This window comes from Epargyreus clarus, unplaced genomic scaffold (assembly GCF_041222505.1).
Source record: "Epargyreus clarus isolate Ecla_fem2 unplaced genomic scaffold, WU_Ecla_fem_2.2 ptg000005l, whole genome shotgun sequence".
Lineage (NCBI taxonomy): Eukaryota > Metazoa > Arthropoda > Insecta > Lepidoptera > Hesperiidae > Epargyreus > Epargyreus clarus.
In genome coordinates, this window is record NW_027332213.1 from 14,726,450 (window position 1) to 14,742,089 (window position 15,640).

A 15,640-nucleotide genomic window follows, 5' to 3' on the forward strand; every position below is an offset into this window, starting at 1 on the left:
ACAGATATCCTAATTCATCATTTAGATTTTAGATATTTGTCTGACCAGGGATCGAATCCGAACCCTTTGCGCGTCAGATCAGCATGGTGACTGCTCCGCCAAGCAAGTTATCTTCACGCACTTTTGAAATGTAAGGAACCTACTATGTAACCCTCGATTCTCTCATCGTTAAACATTGCAATTAACTTTATATTCATCTGTAACGGAACTTATAACTCTGGATACGCAATGACATACATGACAATGACACTTATATTCTTTTATATCTATATGTTAAGCGTACATAATTAGTTTATTCTGTTATTAACTATAACTATAGATTTATTTAAGGAGTTGTGCTTTGTATTAGCTTGTCCGGCGGTAGAAACCACGCAGCGATTGCACTGGCTGGAAAAAACAAATATCATTATTATTACAAGCTTTTATATATAACTTCTGTGGCCGATCTCCGGTAGGAATATCTAATACTATCTGGGGTTGATTACAGATGTCCATGGACGACAGTACCCACTTACCATCAGGAAGACTGTACAAAATAGGTACTTTGTTAGTTCGTATGTATTTGAGGGGACGACCTTATAATTAAATTCCAAACCAGTAAAATCCAAATAATTAAACGGAAATTTTGCTCACACGGTTGGTTTGTGTGACAGTGCATGATTAGCTTAGTGACGTCATTCTTAATCCAATATGGCGGATGCCTCAAGATGGCAAACTATTTCTAGTTATGTATAGTTAAAACTGCTGTTTTTTGGCTTCTTAAGTGTATTAAAATAAAGTGCAAAAGTGTTCTTAGAGGCTGTTACAAATGCGAGTGAAATATTAATCCAAAAATCGTCACACGAACGACATTTGGTAACGATCATTATACCTTTACAAATAATACACATTTTGCATTAGGTGTCTATTCCCTTCGAACTCATGGGTCTTATAGTGAATGTTTTGGTAAACTTACTTAAAACAAGGAATGCACCGAAGTAGAATGTGAGGTTGCAGTGTGTGAAGATGATGTTGCCCACGATGTTGATGCCGGCGAACGTGGACGTCCGCCCCACCATGATGCTCAGGCACGCCACCATACCCCTGAAAAGTAATGACAATTTTATTTTAGGGAAACGAACAAATGAAATGTCACGTCCTCATGCTTACCAAACCGACACAAATCCTAACGTGTAGATAGAGCAGTTGACTTGGCTTGTGCATAGCTGCAGCATAACTCTTCTTCAAGTTAAACGAAGCAAACGTGCCATTTTCTGACAGCTTGCTGATGTTTACAAATTAGTTAAAGCTACATAGTTGAACTGCAGTAACTAGACATCATCAATGACTGTATCGATTTATCTTAGAAAAAGCCCATTCCGAAGCTCCAAATTACCCCTCACCTGCAAGATGTCGGATACAAATCAACAAAGTACGAGGCGAGGATCCCCATCGCGAGGTTGGTGCACGTGAAGGTCATGAAGAAGAACAAGCTGGCGATGGGGTCCGGCAGCAGGTTGAGCAGCGCGCCGCTCAGCGCAGACAGGCCCAGGATCCACAGCACGATGGGACGCCGTTGGCAAGGCAGGTAGGAGATGATGAGGTTCAGGACCGCGAATATCGTCTGCGCCACCATCATCGTGATGATGGTGTTCGTGTCTATCGTCCCTAGGCAGATTTCTGGAGACTGGAAGAAAAAATGAGTTACTAAGCTTTTGTATATGATTATGTTTTAAATTGACGATCTGATGACCAAAGAGTTTTTAGGAGCTTTACTATTTATAAAATGTTCTCAATTGTTAAGGTATCAACTTACGTCAAAGGTTTAAATGGTTTACCGTTAGCACATCAAAGTAAGTCGAAGGTTTAATTGATTTAAAATCTAATGGATTCTCTGATTTTCAAAGTATTCGAAAGTAATCAAGCGGTGAAAGCATAGTGAGGAGGCTTATACGCCTGAAAGTTCTTCGAAAACAAATTCTCAAATGTGTGTGAAGTCTAGCAATCCACACTAGGTCAGCACAGTAGACTATGCACGCTAAACTATAAACCTGTCTCACCCTTCAGAGAATTCTCAGAAAGCTCTGCCCAGAAATGGAACAAGAATGGATTAACGACAACCAACGAATCAAAAAAGGATAATAATGTATATTCACTTACAATAATAATATCTTCAGTTGAATTAGCCGTTGCTAGTTTGTTTAGATTGGCGAGTTCCTCCGCGGATATCAGGGAGCAGATGCTACCGGCGTGATCTGCGTGGACGTCCATTGTGGCCTTGATTAAGTTCATGATGTGTGGCAACCAGACCAGGAGGGTGTTGTTACTGGAAAACAGCAGACAGGCTCTTTTTAGACGGAATTAGGTTTAGTAATGCTGGCGACTTGGTCAATATAGGTATACCATACAAATTGACATGCCACTCAAACTGGCATGCAATTGACTAATGTTAAATGCTGACTATTGTTATGTACATTTTTTATGTGATTAAAGTAGCCAACGAGCACATAGTCTACCTAATAATAAGTGCTCACTGTCGCTCATCAACACCTCATCTAACTCCATATATAACACAGGTTCTATCAGAAGCCGATAACAGATGGATTGGCAATCCTGAGTAGTAAGATGGTCGCCGCATAAGGAGTAAGTCAGCTCAAAGCTGGCATCCACCAAAAAATTGTCACATTCGAAACAATTCCATCCATGTAAATTAGGCATAGATAAAATCGCGCTATCTACTGATACTATTACTACAGTGTTCTAAACTACATTTTGGTTCATGGTTAAGGCATGGCAAACAAACATTACTACTTAGTGCTACAAAAAATACACTAACATACTTGTAAATAATTACATCAGTCTCTAATTACTCTAATTTTCAGCAAATATTAGATACTCACATCAAATAAACGATGGAGACGATGTAGAACAACTGAAGGGTCCGCCACAATAATGGCGGTCGGAAGAGCGGTGCGCTCTGCTCGTACATGGCGCGGAGTAGCGGCATATCCTTCCTTGAGGTAGCCTCGTTGAACACTATGACATCGATCTGGAAACATATGAAAAATAAATAAAATAAGTGCATTTCTTAAACTTAGCCCCACACGAGATTCAGAAAATTCTGAAAAACTAACAGTTTTTCAACACTTGCTCGCTTGAGCCTGCCTGTATGCCTGAAATTTGAAGCCGGGACTTCTTACTACTTCTGTTTTATATTCGATATTGAAAAACCTGAAGGTGATACAATGCTACGTAGTTTGACTGCGGAGGTACCACAGCCACACATATTTTTGTCTGACAATTGCAGTATTAAGCGCTACTGCAATTTGAAGATAAGGCAAATACAGTGATACAAGACGAACCAACTTATTCTCAAGTGCACCAACGCATCTGAGGGGCACCGCAGTCTAATCCACAGGGTTATATCTAAAAGTTACCATAGACGTCAATAACAAATTATAATCAACTGCATCACATAATTTTCTAGACCAAAATGACAAAGGTATGTAGGTTACAACTTACACCAAAGTCCTCCTTAGCCCGCTTATGGTTGACAGCGTAAATCGACTTCATGATCTCCAATGCGTCTTCATTTTGTCCCTTATTCGCGAGGAACTTCGGGGACTCGTAGAAGAAGAGCATGGCAACACCAGCTATGCCCATCGGCAGCGCTAGCACTATGTTTAACAACCTCCACGGTTTGAACGTTATGCCCAGAAGAGGTATCTCTGACGCGAAGCCTGAATGCAGGACTGGGTAGCTGATAACTGGAAGAGATTGATGTAATTGGTTGCAAATGGTTTTCAGATCATCCTAGATGTCGTAAAATATCTAATTTTAAATGTTATGGGAATTGAATTTATATAAATTGGCAATGTAACGCGTGTTATAAGTCAAAGTTTGAGGTTCTAAAGCTTAGTCGAAAATCGAAATTAATTCCCGTTTTGGAGATTGATTAGAGATTTGAAATATTGTCACGCATAACGCAAAGGTCTTCGGGTTCGATTTCTGGTAGAAGACAACTGCTTTCTCGTGTTTATGTGCATCTATGTTACCCACGTCACCAGAAATCAAAGTGTGGGTCTTTAAATATAAAAGCGTACTTTTTTATTAAAGTTAGGGCAAGTAAGATTAACAAAAGTAATCGAGCAGGATAACAGAATAGGATAAGAGTGAATAAGTAAAGGACTTTTGTCAACATTTACCTGAAGCTATTCCAGGAGACAGCAGCAGCAAGCAGGTCATCAGCACCATGCATTTTTTCCTAACGCGTTGGCTACACGACTCCCCCACTATGGTGTACGTCACAGAATTTGTTGCACACGAACTGAAAGATAAGTTATGTTTCTGAACATCCAAAATTTTATACCAAGCCTCTTCAACATGTAATTTGCTTGTCAAAAAAATCCATTGAGTTTCTTACCGGATCTTCTTAGTTTAGATTGAGATCCGGTACCTACAATACATAAAATAGAATAAAGGTTGTAAGTGAACTCTTTTTGGCCTATACAAAATGAATACCTTTACATTTCACTTCATATTATTTACAAAAGTGATAGAGCGTACTTAATAAGTATTAGCGGCACCGTATTTTAAAACTTCCTATCCAAGTAGCTGTATAGCACTGTTATGGTATTTATGATGGTGTGCTTAGGAAAATTCCCAATGTATTCAAAGCTTGCAAACATCTCTGATCAGCTGGATAAGACTCCTTCCATACAGTGAAGTAAATATACTTGTTTGCGCCATCAATTACACAAATTATAGTGCTCCTATTACATTTAATAATTATCTTCAATCACCATTACCATCCCGCTAATAAACTATGCGATGTGGCGCAATCATGTCCTATAAAATGTGGTGTGTTGATTTTTAATGTGTCTTAATGAAAGGAACTCATCATCGTTTAAAAGAATGGTAAGATCCCTTCGTGGTTCGAACAACTGCCACCTCTAGGTATAACAGCATCTTGTACCTGTAGTTCCGAGAGTAGAATAGGGCTATGCTATCCGCTGCCTGTCGTAAGAGGCGACTAAAAGGGGGCTTCCGGGGTTGCGGGCGGCAAGAGTGGGAGCTCGAACCGTCCAGCAAGCAACCCCAGGAAGGACGGCGGTGTGTGTGGCCGCATACCGTCGTTAACACAAGTGTGCGGGAGGAGCGTAAAGTGCTCCCCCAGGGTAGAGCCCATTAGGGAAGACCCCCGATGGACTTGGAAGACTCCGGTTGCATTCCATCGGAGATCCCGGAGTTCTCCAACAAGCGTTTAGGACGTAAACAAAAAAAGGGTATATCAGCCTCTAAGAGCAGTATTAAGTGATGCTGTATTCTGAATGAGAATTCAGGATATGTAAAATGTCATTTCAGTCATTTATTTAGAAGGGTAGCGAGGAACTTAAGTTACTTAGTATCAGGTGTCCATAGATGGCAATAACTTACCATCAGGCAAGCATGCTCGTTTCTACTTCTAATTATACAAACATTAACTCATCAACTCATAAATCATCATTAAATCATCTATAGAGTGGACTTTTGGACTTATTAGTACACGGGTCTGTTATTAAAACTTATCGGTTAATTTATTAAAGAGCGGTAAGATTCTTAGTTTAGGCAAACAAAGTATTATATTAAATCTGCTCATTAAATTAAATATGATCAGTAATAAAACATAATATCATAGACATAAACACCACTATTCCTGTAAATTCTGATATAAGTGAAGCCGTTTTCTTTCAAATACATAGTAAAAAAACACAAAAACTTAATATTGTAAGTTGGTATGTTAAGGGAGACATACTAACCTAACCATCTGGTGCACCGAGTACTCGTTTTCTTTTTTTTTATAAAAAAATAACCCAATTAATTTAAAAAAAAACACTACTAAAATGATAGGTTTGAAATTAAACCGTAGGATGGGTTTAAATTAAAAAGGAAAAATTTGAAATTATTACTTTTCATTACTATCAAACTTTCGCATTTACATTTACAACAAAAAAAAAATCTAACGCACATTCATACGTTTTGACTTATTGCGCCACTTACGACACCATACGATGTATTCCGAATTAAAGTAAATTAATTATTGTCTAATCATCATCATCATCATTATCATTATCAGCAACCCATTACTGTCCCACTGCTGGGCACGGGTCTCCTCTCATCATTATCATCAACAACCCATTACTGTCCCACTGCTAGGCACGGGTCTCCTCTCATAATGAGAAGGATTAGGCTATAGTCCACCGCGCTGGCCAAGTACGTATTGGTAGACTTCACATACCTTTGAGAGTTTTTTTATAAATATCTCAGGTATGCAGGTTTCCTCACGATGTTTTCCTTCACCGTTTAGCAAGTGATAATTAATTTCTAATACACACATAACTTTGAAAAATCAGAGGTGCCTGGGATTTGAACCTCGGACCCCTCGATCGAGAGGCCGAGTTTCTTAACCACTAGGCTATCACTGCCTGTCTTTGTCTAATCGCTATAGTTATAATTTGTAATTGTTATTGTATTTAATAATCTAACCATTATAAACTTTTTAACATTAAAAATTAAAGTTCAATCAAACATTTCTTCTTTTAATATTCCTTATATGATGAGATTGTTATTCTTCAGACCACGTAAAAACAATTTAATCAGAGTATGGAACGTCGTTCAATTCATTACTCATTGTAGGTCATATCAATAACTTCTTCAGCTTCCTGGGTAAACATATACTTTGGCTCGTGTTACCAGGATTAGTATGTTAAAGTTTAATTGGTTTATTTTTCTTCACAATGGGTTACTGCCCTACTTGGTTATTATTTAAATTGTAGGGTACAGTCACGTAAACAGCAGTGATAGTGTAGTGGTTGAAAATCAGTCTCTAGATCGAGAGGTCCGAGGTTGAATTCCCAAACCTTAGTGTTTTTAAATTTATGTGTGTACTAGAGATCATTAAAAAAATCTCCAAGGTATGTGAGTAAGGAGTCTACCAATACGCACTTGGCCAGCGCGGTGGACTATGGCCTAATCCTTCTCATTATGAGAGGAAACCTGTGCCCAGCAGTGGGACATTTATGAGTTGACAACCTACAGTTCGGGCCACTCCGCTAACCCCAGTTTATTATTTAAAGAATTTGTTTTATATTGACAAAAATTAATGTAGGTCTCTTAGAAAGGGTACATTTTTCTTTGTCCGGAAAAAGTTAATAACTTAAATACGTAAAGGGAAAACTAAATAAAGGTTAAGCTATTTATTAACTTATGTAAATATGGAACTCTTTAGTTAAATAGGAAGAAAGAGAAGCCACTTAACTTCAGGTGGAGGGTATAATACTAACTACATACAACATTAAAGTGCCATAATTGCTTAGAAAATGTCATAGGATAGATAAATCACCACCATTCAAGATAACACAAGATTTATGACCACATGAAGATCGCACAGAGTAACTACTTCACGTATTACTTTGTGGTTGGTAAGAGTAATTCAACGACAAATTACTTAAATTGTCTCTTCTCTGTCTATGGTTTGAATACGGGTTTATGTGCTTATTTCTTAGGACCATAATATTGCTATTACATTTGCATATTTAAGGATATTTAAGCATCACGACTTTACCTTTCACGGCTTAATGTGATGGTATTTTCCTGTAGGACTGTAGTGACTTATATTGACTGAATGTTCTCAATGAAGTCAGTATTGTAAGACAAAAACTCAACTGCTAACTCCCACAATTAAGACGAACGACACCTCACATGTTATGTCAAGCCGTTTGGGCTCGATATATATTATATGATTGGGCATATCATAGAATAAGACATACATACACTCGAAAAATTCCCGTCGTAGTAAAAAAAAACAAAATTATCTATGATACTCTGTAGTCAATAAGCCGGTGTGTAAATTAGGTCCGCGAATATAAACCTGAACTGTTCCGTAATGTTCGAGTATCTATTTATTACCAGACTGTGCCAGGAAGAGTTATTCGAGTGTATGTTTCGATGTCGAATTTTACAATTCCTTAGCACACTACCGCCCAAAGGCTTGAGGGATTTTAACATAGGAAAAATCGTTAGGTTTGATCGATCCTTAATAGGACAATTAACACTGAACACTTGACAAAAAATTTAAACAGCGTCTGTAATTTTCATTTTTCCTGCGTGAAACATACACAATGTAAATTAATTAGACATAGTAGCGTGAAATATACGGTCATAATGTAAATTTACAGTTGAATAGTCGGTTTTTTTTTAAATATACAATTATCTTATTTTTATTATGCTATGCAGGTTCATGATGTTACATCTTCAAATCAATAATTACCCTCCTATTTCTATACCAAATAAATACGGAAATCATTTCTACTGCGAAAGAACCAAATTACGTTATTTTTACTGGACCTCCTTAAAATATTTTAGCCACCAGAACCATATTCGAAATATAAGCCGACCTCTAGTCTATAATGTAGAGAGTCCCTTATAATCAACATCCCATCCATCCGCCTTTTAAGGTGAATCCAGCATTGAATCCAGCAGTTTCCCGCTTTCTTCTTCAGGTCGTTGGACCACCTGGTCGGGAGCGACTGTGCTTTGCCTAAACGTAGGGATATAGGGACCACAAGAAGATAGGGACAAAATATAGGTATATGAAAATATTATATTTATCAAATTTGGAATAAACATAATTTTAATGGAAGTAGATCTTAAAATATAACGGCGGTATCTAAATATAGATTGTGTCAGGGAGCCAAATATTTCATAGACTATTCTCTATTACAATAAAATATGAGATTACGTCATCCACATTACATATCTTTTAGAAAAAATAATCATATAATTAAAAGTTACCCTAACTAATATTATAATGGGAATGTGAGTTTGTTTGTTTATTACAATTTCACACTTTAACTACATAACCGATTTCAGGGGTTTTCAGGTACACACGTTTTCAGGGGTTCAAAAACGGACATAGGGTCCGAAAAAAGGACCGTTCCCGAGGGGAAATAACTTCTGGCTGCGAGTGAAGCCGCGAGTAAAAGCTAGTATTAAAATAAATACCAATATGACGAAAAACATTGTTTAATACACTTTATTAATAAATAATTAATATGACCATTGTTTTGCATATCAAAGGAATTTTTGGTAGTAAATATGGACTTTGTCAAAATTCGATCTCTGATAGTTAAAACTTAGATGGATTGATTATTAATAACAGGCGTTGATATAGAACTATTCTTGTAAACTTGTAAACGTAATTGACAAGACTTTCATACAAACACGGTGTTTCACCCCGCATCACTCTGACACAAATGACACAATTAATTGACGGCTTTCAGAACACACAGACTGGAAATTTGTCAATCACCTAGCACCAATTGGTAATAAGTAACAATTACTATTAAGTTGTTGCTATGACATTATTGTATTTCCATATTAATATTTTTTTTGAATCGACACTTTTTTCGCGTAGACAAGATGACGTCATAAGCTACGGTTACTTCTATCATATTACTGAGAATTAGAAATAACCTGTATAAAAATTACAACAGGAAATAAATTAGTACACATAAAACAGGAAATACATGGAAGGTGGTAGAACCCTTTGTGGTTCGACTACAGCGGCACCACCGCCACACCTATTTCTGCCTCATAACAGCAGCGTTAAACGCTGCTGTGTTCTGGTTTGAAGGGTGTGGTAAGGGAGACATACTTTTCCGAGGCGTTCCACATTAGTCTTCAGGAGTAGCGATCTGTGGCCGACCTCAGGTCTATCTTATCCTGTCTGGGGTGGATTACAGATGTCCATGGGCGGCAGTAACCACTTACCTTCAGGTAGACCGCATGCTCGTCTGCTACTCCTATAAAAAAACATAAAAATCATACTCACAAACAAACAGACACGAACTTGATGACCCCAAGGAAGATGCCGTTGGGGGAGAGGCTGGCGAGGCAGGACAGCACGAAGGCGACCAGCAGGGACACCATCAGGCTGAAGCGGCGCCCCCTGGTGTCCGAGATGTACCCCCATAAATAGGACACGAAGAGAATACCTGTGGAATAATATGGTTATCTCAAGAAGGATCACACATTTCTACCTAATAACAGCAATGTTATTAGGCACTTGGCCAGCGCGGTGGACTAATCCTTCTCATTATGAGAGGAGACCCGTGCCCAGCAGTGGGACAGTAATGGGTTGTTGATGATGATGATGATGATGAACAGCAATCTTAAGCGCTCTTGTGTTATGATTTGAAAGGTGCGGTAAGGGATTCCTTTTCCGCAGTTTTCCAGCATAGTCCTCAGGGGTAGCGCATCTTTGGCTGACCTCAGATAGGAATCTTTGAAGGTGGTAGAAGCCTTTGTGATTCGACTCCACCGCCACACCTATTTCTACCTAATAAACCGGAACACAGCAGTGTTAAGCTAACTATGTTCCAGTTTGAAGGGTGTGGTAAGGAAGACAGACTTTTCCGAGGCGTTCCAGCTTAGTTCTCAGGGGAAGCGGCTGATCTGTGGCCGACAACAGATAGGAATATTCTCTGGACTGGCGGATATGACCGCAGAGATCTTTTTTAAGATCCGCGGTCTCCGCCAGAGTGCCCACCCTCCTAGCGATGAGACGGTCGAAGTGCTCCGGACGCGAGCCAGCTGGCGCGCCCTAAGACGCTAGCGTGATAGGCTCCAGGAGCCACGGGGCGCACGCCAACGCGTGGTCAGTGCGATCCTGCCCAACTTCCGAGCCTGGCTAAAGAGGAAGAAACGCGTCACTTACCGACTGACACAGGTGCTCACCGATCATGGCTGCTTCGGTGAGTACCTGCACAGGATAGGCAGGGAGGCCTCAGCGCGGTGCCACCATTGTGGACATGCCCAGGATTCTGCGCAGAACACGCTCGAGGAGTGCCCAGCGTGGCAACCCGAGCGGCAGATCCTGGTGCAGCACATAGGGCCGGACCTCTCTCCGGAGAATGTTGTTGCGGCGATGGTCCGTTCTGGCGAAGCGTGGGATAGCGTGGTTGCGTTTTGCGACCGCGTTATGCTCGCTAAAGAGGACGCCGAACGGGCCAGGGAGCGCGCCGATCCCGCGCGGAGAAGGAGACGCCGTAGGCGTCGATAGCGCCCACTGGCGCGGTGTCCCTGTAGTTCCGGGATAGGGCTACGGTATCCCCTGTCTGTCGTAAGAGGCGACTAAAAGGGGGCTTCCGGGGTTGCGGACGGCAAGAGTGGGAGCTCGAACCGTCCAGCAAGCGATCCCGGGAAGGACGGCGGTATGTGTGGTCGCATACCGTCGTAAACACTAGATGGTGTGGGAGGAGCGAAAACTGCTCCCCCAGGGAAGAGCCCGTTGGGCATCGCGCTTGGAGGGCTCCGGTTGTATTCCGTTGGAGATCCCGGAGTTCTCCAACAAGCGTTGAGGACGGCCACCGGGGGGGTTTTAATGCGGTAAAAATCCCACATAACCCGGCGTCGCTCCCACGTCGTCGGGTACCTTTTGAAGGTTTCCCCCTCGAGAAGAAAAAAAATCGTATCTGGGGTTGATTACAGATGTTCATGGACGGCAGTAGCCACTTACCATCAGGTGGACTGCATGCTCGTATGCTACTCCTATATTATAAAAACAAAAAAGAATCCAATCTTATCTGGCGTTGATTACTGATGTCCATGGGCGGCAGTAGCCACTTACGTCTTTTATGTTATATTAAGTGTTTCTTATATTCGGTAATAAGAAAACTGGATTGGGAAAAATGTGGCTTATATATTGACGGGAAATACCTAAGCCATCTCCGTTTTGCAGACGACATTGCGTTACTATCAGAATCTCCTACCCAACTCCAGCTCATGCTAAACTCCCTAAACGTACACAGTGAACAAGAAGGCCTAGAGATGAACTTATCCAAAACGATGCTTATGACAAACAGCATAGAGAAGAGGATAACAAAATACTCGACTATTCAGAATACTACGTATACCTTACCTAGGTAAACATATTAGCGTTGACAGAATTAGAAACAATCAAGAAGTAGAACGGCGTGTACAACTCGCTTGGAATAAATACTGGGGTCTGAAAGAGATATTTAAAAGTACCATGCCAGTTAATATAAAAACAAAAGTATTGACGTCATGCATCTTACCATGTTTAACTTATGCCTGCCAAACATGGAAGTATACTACAAAACTAAAGAATAAATTATCTACATGCCAACGAGGCATGGAACGCAGTACGCATAACATAAGAAAGATACAAAAAATAAGACACACTAAAATTAGACATCTAACAAAAGCAACTGACGTTTTAAACCACGCTCTTAAATTTTATTTTATTAACTGAAATGGAAATGGGCCGGACACGTAGCGCGACTGCAGGATGGGAGATGGACAAAAAGGGTGGTGACAACTTGGTCCGGCCCTCCTGGCAAACGCTACAGAGGTTGACCGCTTACGAGATGGCAAGACGAGATAATAAAGATTGCTGGACTCACTTGGATACGTAAAGCACAAAATAAGGAACATTGGAAATGATTGGAGGAGGCCTTCACCCGAGGAGGGGTTCTAGAGAAATAATTTTATAAATAAATTATAGTTTAAAAACTAAAAATCACGCTAAAATCGCACAGGGAAATCGTTAATCCTGATTCCTGACGATCCTGATGAGGAAAATTAAATTAAATCGTGTATCGTCATCGGTTCTTGATAATTGTTCAAAATTTTAAATTAATCGGACTATTTAAAGTGGGTAAAAATCGAGTTCAAAGATTCCGTTACATACATACATACAGGTCAAGCTAATAAAAGCGTGATAAAAACAAGTATAAATGCATGTCAATTTAAATTTACAAGGAAATGTGTAAAACAGTTATTCTATGTCCTCTGTTTATTTAATTAGCAACAATGTATACATGGAAACATCACTAATCTTTTTTCTAGAAATATAAGGCTTTTATTTTATTTTATTATTTTATTTATTTATATTATTTATACAATATTAGGTACGAATAATAAGTATGTGTTGTTATTGTTATTGGTTATCATTTTCAACGGTCCCATTGACAATTCATAATCTTTGGAGATGCTTTCCTATTATTTGAATCGGAGGATTTGGTAAAAGTTTACGTTTTTATTCTAGTCATACTAGGACTAATCTGATTTGAAGAGTGCGGCTTTTGTTTCCACCATCAACCCATTACTGTCCCACTGCTGGGCACGGGTCTCCTCTCAGAATGAGAAGGATTAGGCCATAGGGCCATAGTCCACCGTGCTGGCCAAGTGCGTATTGGTAGACTTCACGTAGATTGAGAAGCCACCTTTGAGATTTTATTTTATATATCTCACAGGTATGCAGGTTTCCTCGCGATGTTTTCCTTCACCGTTTAGCAAGTGATAATTAATTTCTTATACGCACATAACTTTGAAAAATCAGAGGTGCGTGCCTGGAACTTGAACCTCGGACCACTCCAAACCAGACCATGCCGGGTTTCTTAACCACTAGGCTATCAGTGGCTTTTGTTTAAATAATATAAAGTAGTTACCACCGCCATACCGATTTCTGCCTAACAACAGCGGTGTTAAGTGCTGCTGTGATCTGTTATGAAGAGTATGCTAAGAGAGACATACTTTACCAAAGTATTCCAGCTTATATAATTAAGGGCTGGCGGTGCATTTGAGGCCGACCTCAGGTAAGAAACAAATCTTATTTGGGGATGATTGCAGGTGTCAATGGCCGGCAGTCGCTATTTTTTTTTAATACAGGAGTAGCAGACGACCATGCCCCAGATAGGATTAGATATTCCCACCTGAGGTCGGCCACAGATGCGCCACTATCCCTGAGGACTAAGCTGGAACGCCTCGGAAAAGTATGTCTCCCTTACCACGCCCTTCAACACGGAACACAGCAGCGCATAACACTGCTGTCATTAGGTAGAAATAGGTGTGGCGGTGGTGCTGCTGGAGTCGAACCACAAGGGGTTCTACCATCTTCACCTTCACCTTATTTGCCATCAGATGGATGGTATGCTAGTTTGTTACTTTAACGTTATAAAAAAATAAAAGCACTTATAATAACGGAAAAATGATCTTACCAACAAATGGCAGAGAAGTAAGTACACCCTTCTGGCTGACCGACAGATGGAGGTCACACGCTGTGTTGACCACCAGCGTGAAGCCGAAGAGGTCCACGCCGATGCCCAGCAGCCCAAGCCCACACGTGAGCACCAGCAAGTAGTTGTATGTGCCGGTACCTTGGGAAGAACAAAGGGAAGAACTTTTTAGGATTTACATAATCCGTCGTTAACTCATTACTGTCCCATTGATAGACAAAAGTCTCCTCAGAGTACGGTTTAGGTCATAGTCCACCGTGTGGGCCAAGTGCGTATTGGTAGACTTCACATACCTTTGAGTACTTTTACTAAAAATCTTTTAGGTATGCAGTTTTCCTAACGATTTTTTCCTTCGCCATTAAAGCAAGTATTCATTCATTTGTAATATCCAAATAACTCAAATATGAGAGGTGCGTGCCTGAGATTTCGAAGAAACGCACCCTTGGATTGAGAAGCCGAATTTGAACCTCTCGACTCGGAGGGTACCCAAATGTTACGTTACCTGCCTCTCTGTTCGTCTGTCCGTCTATCACGGGGCTTTATCTCTGTTGAACATTAAGACATTTCTTAAATAAAGTATCCTACGCAACTTCTCACTGTGTATTTAAATGTAGAAATTTTAAAGACCTGGAGAATAGAAGCCTACACCGGTAGAGTAAGATAAATAAAAATAAAATAATTTTAAGAACTAAAATTAAAAAATGTAAGAATTTTTGAAGATTAAATAATTTTAAGAACTTTTGTACCTTATTCTAGCAAATAAAGAATTGTGTATATAAAAGCAATGATGTGTAAATAGAACCCAATATAGTCTTCAATTACTCCGTTCTTACAATATCGTAAGCACTTAACATTCAATACAAAACATAGATCATAAACATGCACGAATAGTTTTTATTTATAAACACTTATGATACGTTAAAATACTTGTTATTGCTTTGTAATGTTGAAAATTGAAAATAGAACGCTTGCCAATATCTCTGTGACGTATTTTAAAAATAGTTTACGGAAGTGTAAGAATAAATGGTTGAAAAGTGATAAAAGATTACCAGTTTTGTCCAAAGCTTCTTCGAACGGAGTCGGTTGTTTCGTAGTCATCGTGTCGCGACCGCACCGCACCCAAACCAAACACTCACTGGATGAATGAATCTAATGAAAGGTTCTGAAACAATTTCAGAGTCATTGCCAGCGAATGTAAAGATGACGCTCACTAGCGCTACCGAACGTAGCGGGAAAACGCCGCATTAATGTCTTGTATACTTGAGATATAAAACTCAAGTTTTTAAAAGACTAAACCCAGGCCGTAACTCATACAGTTTTCTAAATTAGACATACCTGAGCTTGACAACACTACGTTATCGTAGACACCAACCCGTATCCAAAGTTATAGGATAATCCCTGCGGTAAAATTAGCACTCAAGATACAATCCCATATGTTAGATAACTATTCAAATTATTTTATTATAGTATTGTGTTAATTCTTATTTTGTTTTATTTTTATGATGTAATTTCTTTTTTTTTTATTTTTTTTATTTTTATTTTACAATTTTTGGGAAACTTACAGCTAAATACGATTATACATA

General features: G+C 39.6%; 1 protein-coding gene across 1 annotated transcript; it reads right to left on the bottom strand.

The window, feature by feature from the left end:
* Nucleotides 1-97: 97 nt before the first annotated feature.
* Nucleotides 98-15,253, bottom strand: LOC140742391 (uncharacterized). Its single transcript, XM_073073322.1, has 10 exons — nt 15,107-15,253; nt 14,040-14,198; nt 9,851-10,013; nt 4,185-4,306; nt 3,502-3,746; nt 2,880-3,028; nt 2,140-2,305; nt 1,383-1,666; nt 956-1,083; nt 98-387 (listed from the first exon to the last, which is right to left on the bottom strand). Exons 1-10 carry the CDS (start codon nt 15,153-15,155, stop codon nt 326-328), a joined length of 1,527 nt encoding a protein of 508 aa, XP_072929423.1. The 5' UTR covers nt 15,156-15,253; the 3' UTR covers nt 98-325.
* Between the last annotated feature and the right edge of the window lie 387 nt (nt 15,254-15,640).

Coding starts and splice junctions, on each gene's coding strand:
- LOC140742391 (XM_073073322.1), bottom strand. CDS start 15,155: ATGACTACGAAACAACCGACTCCGTTCGAAGAAGCTTTGGACAAAACT. Junction 2,306..2,879: donor GTCTCCATCGTTTATTTGAT/GTGAGTATCTAA, acceptor GCTGTTTTCCAG/TAACAACACCCTCCTGGTCT. Junction 1,667..2,139: donor CAACTGAAGATATTATTATT/GTAAGTGAATAT, acceptor TTTTTCTTCCAG/TCTCCAGAAATCTGCCTAGG.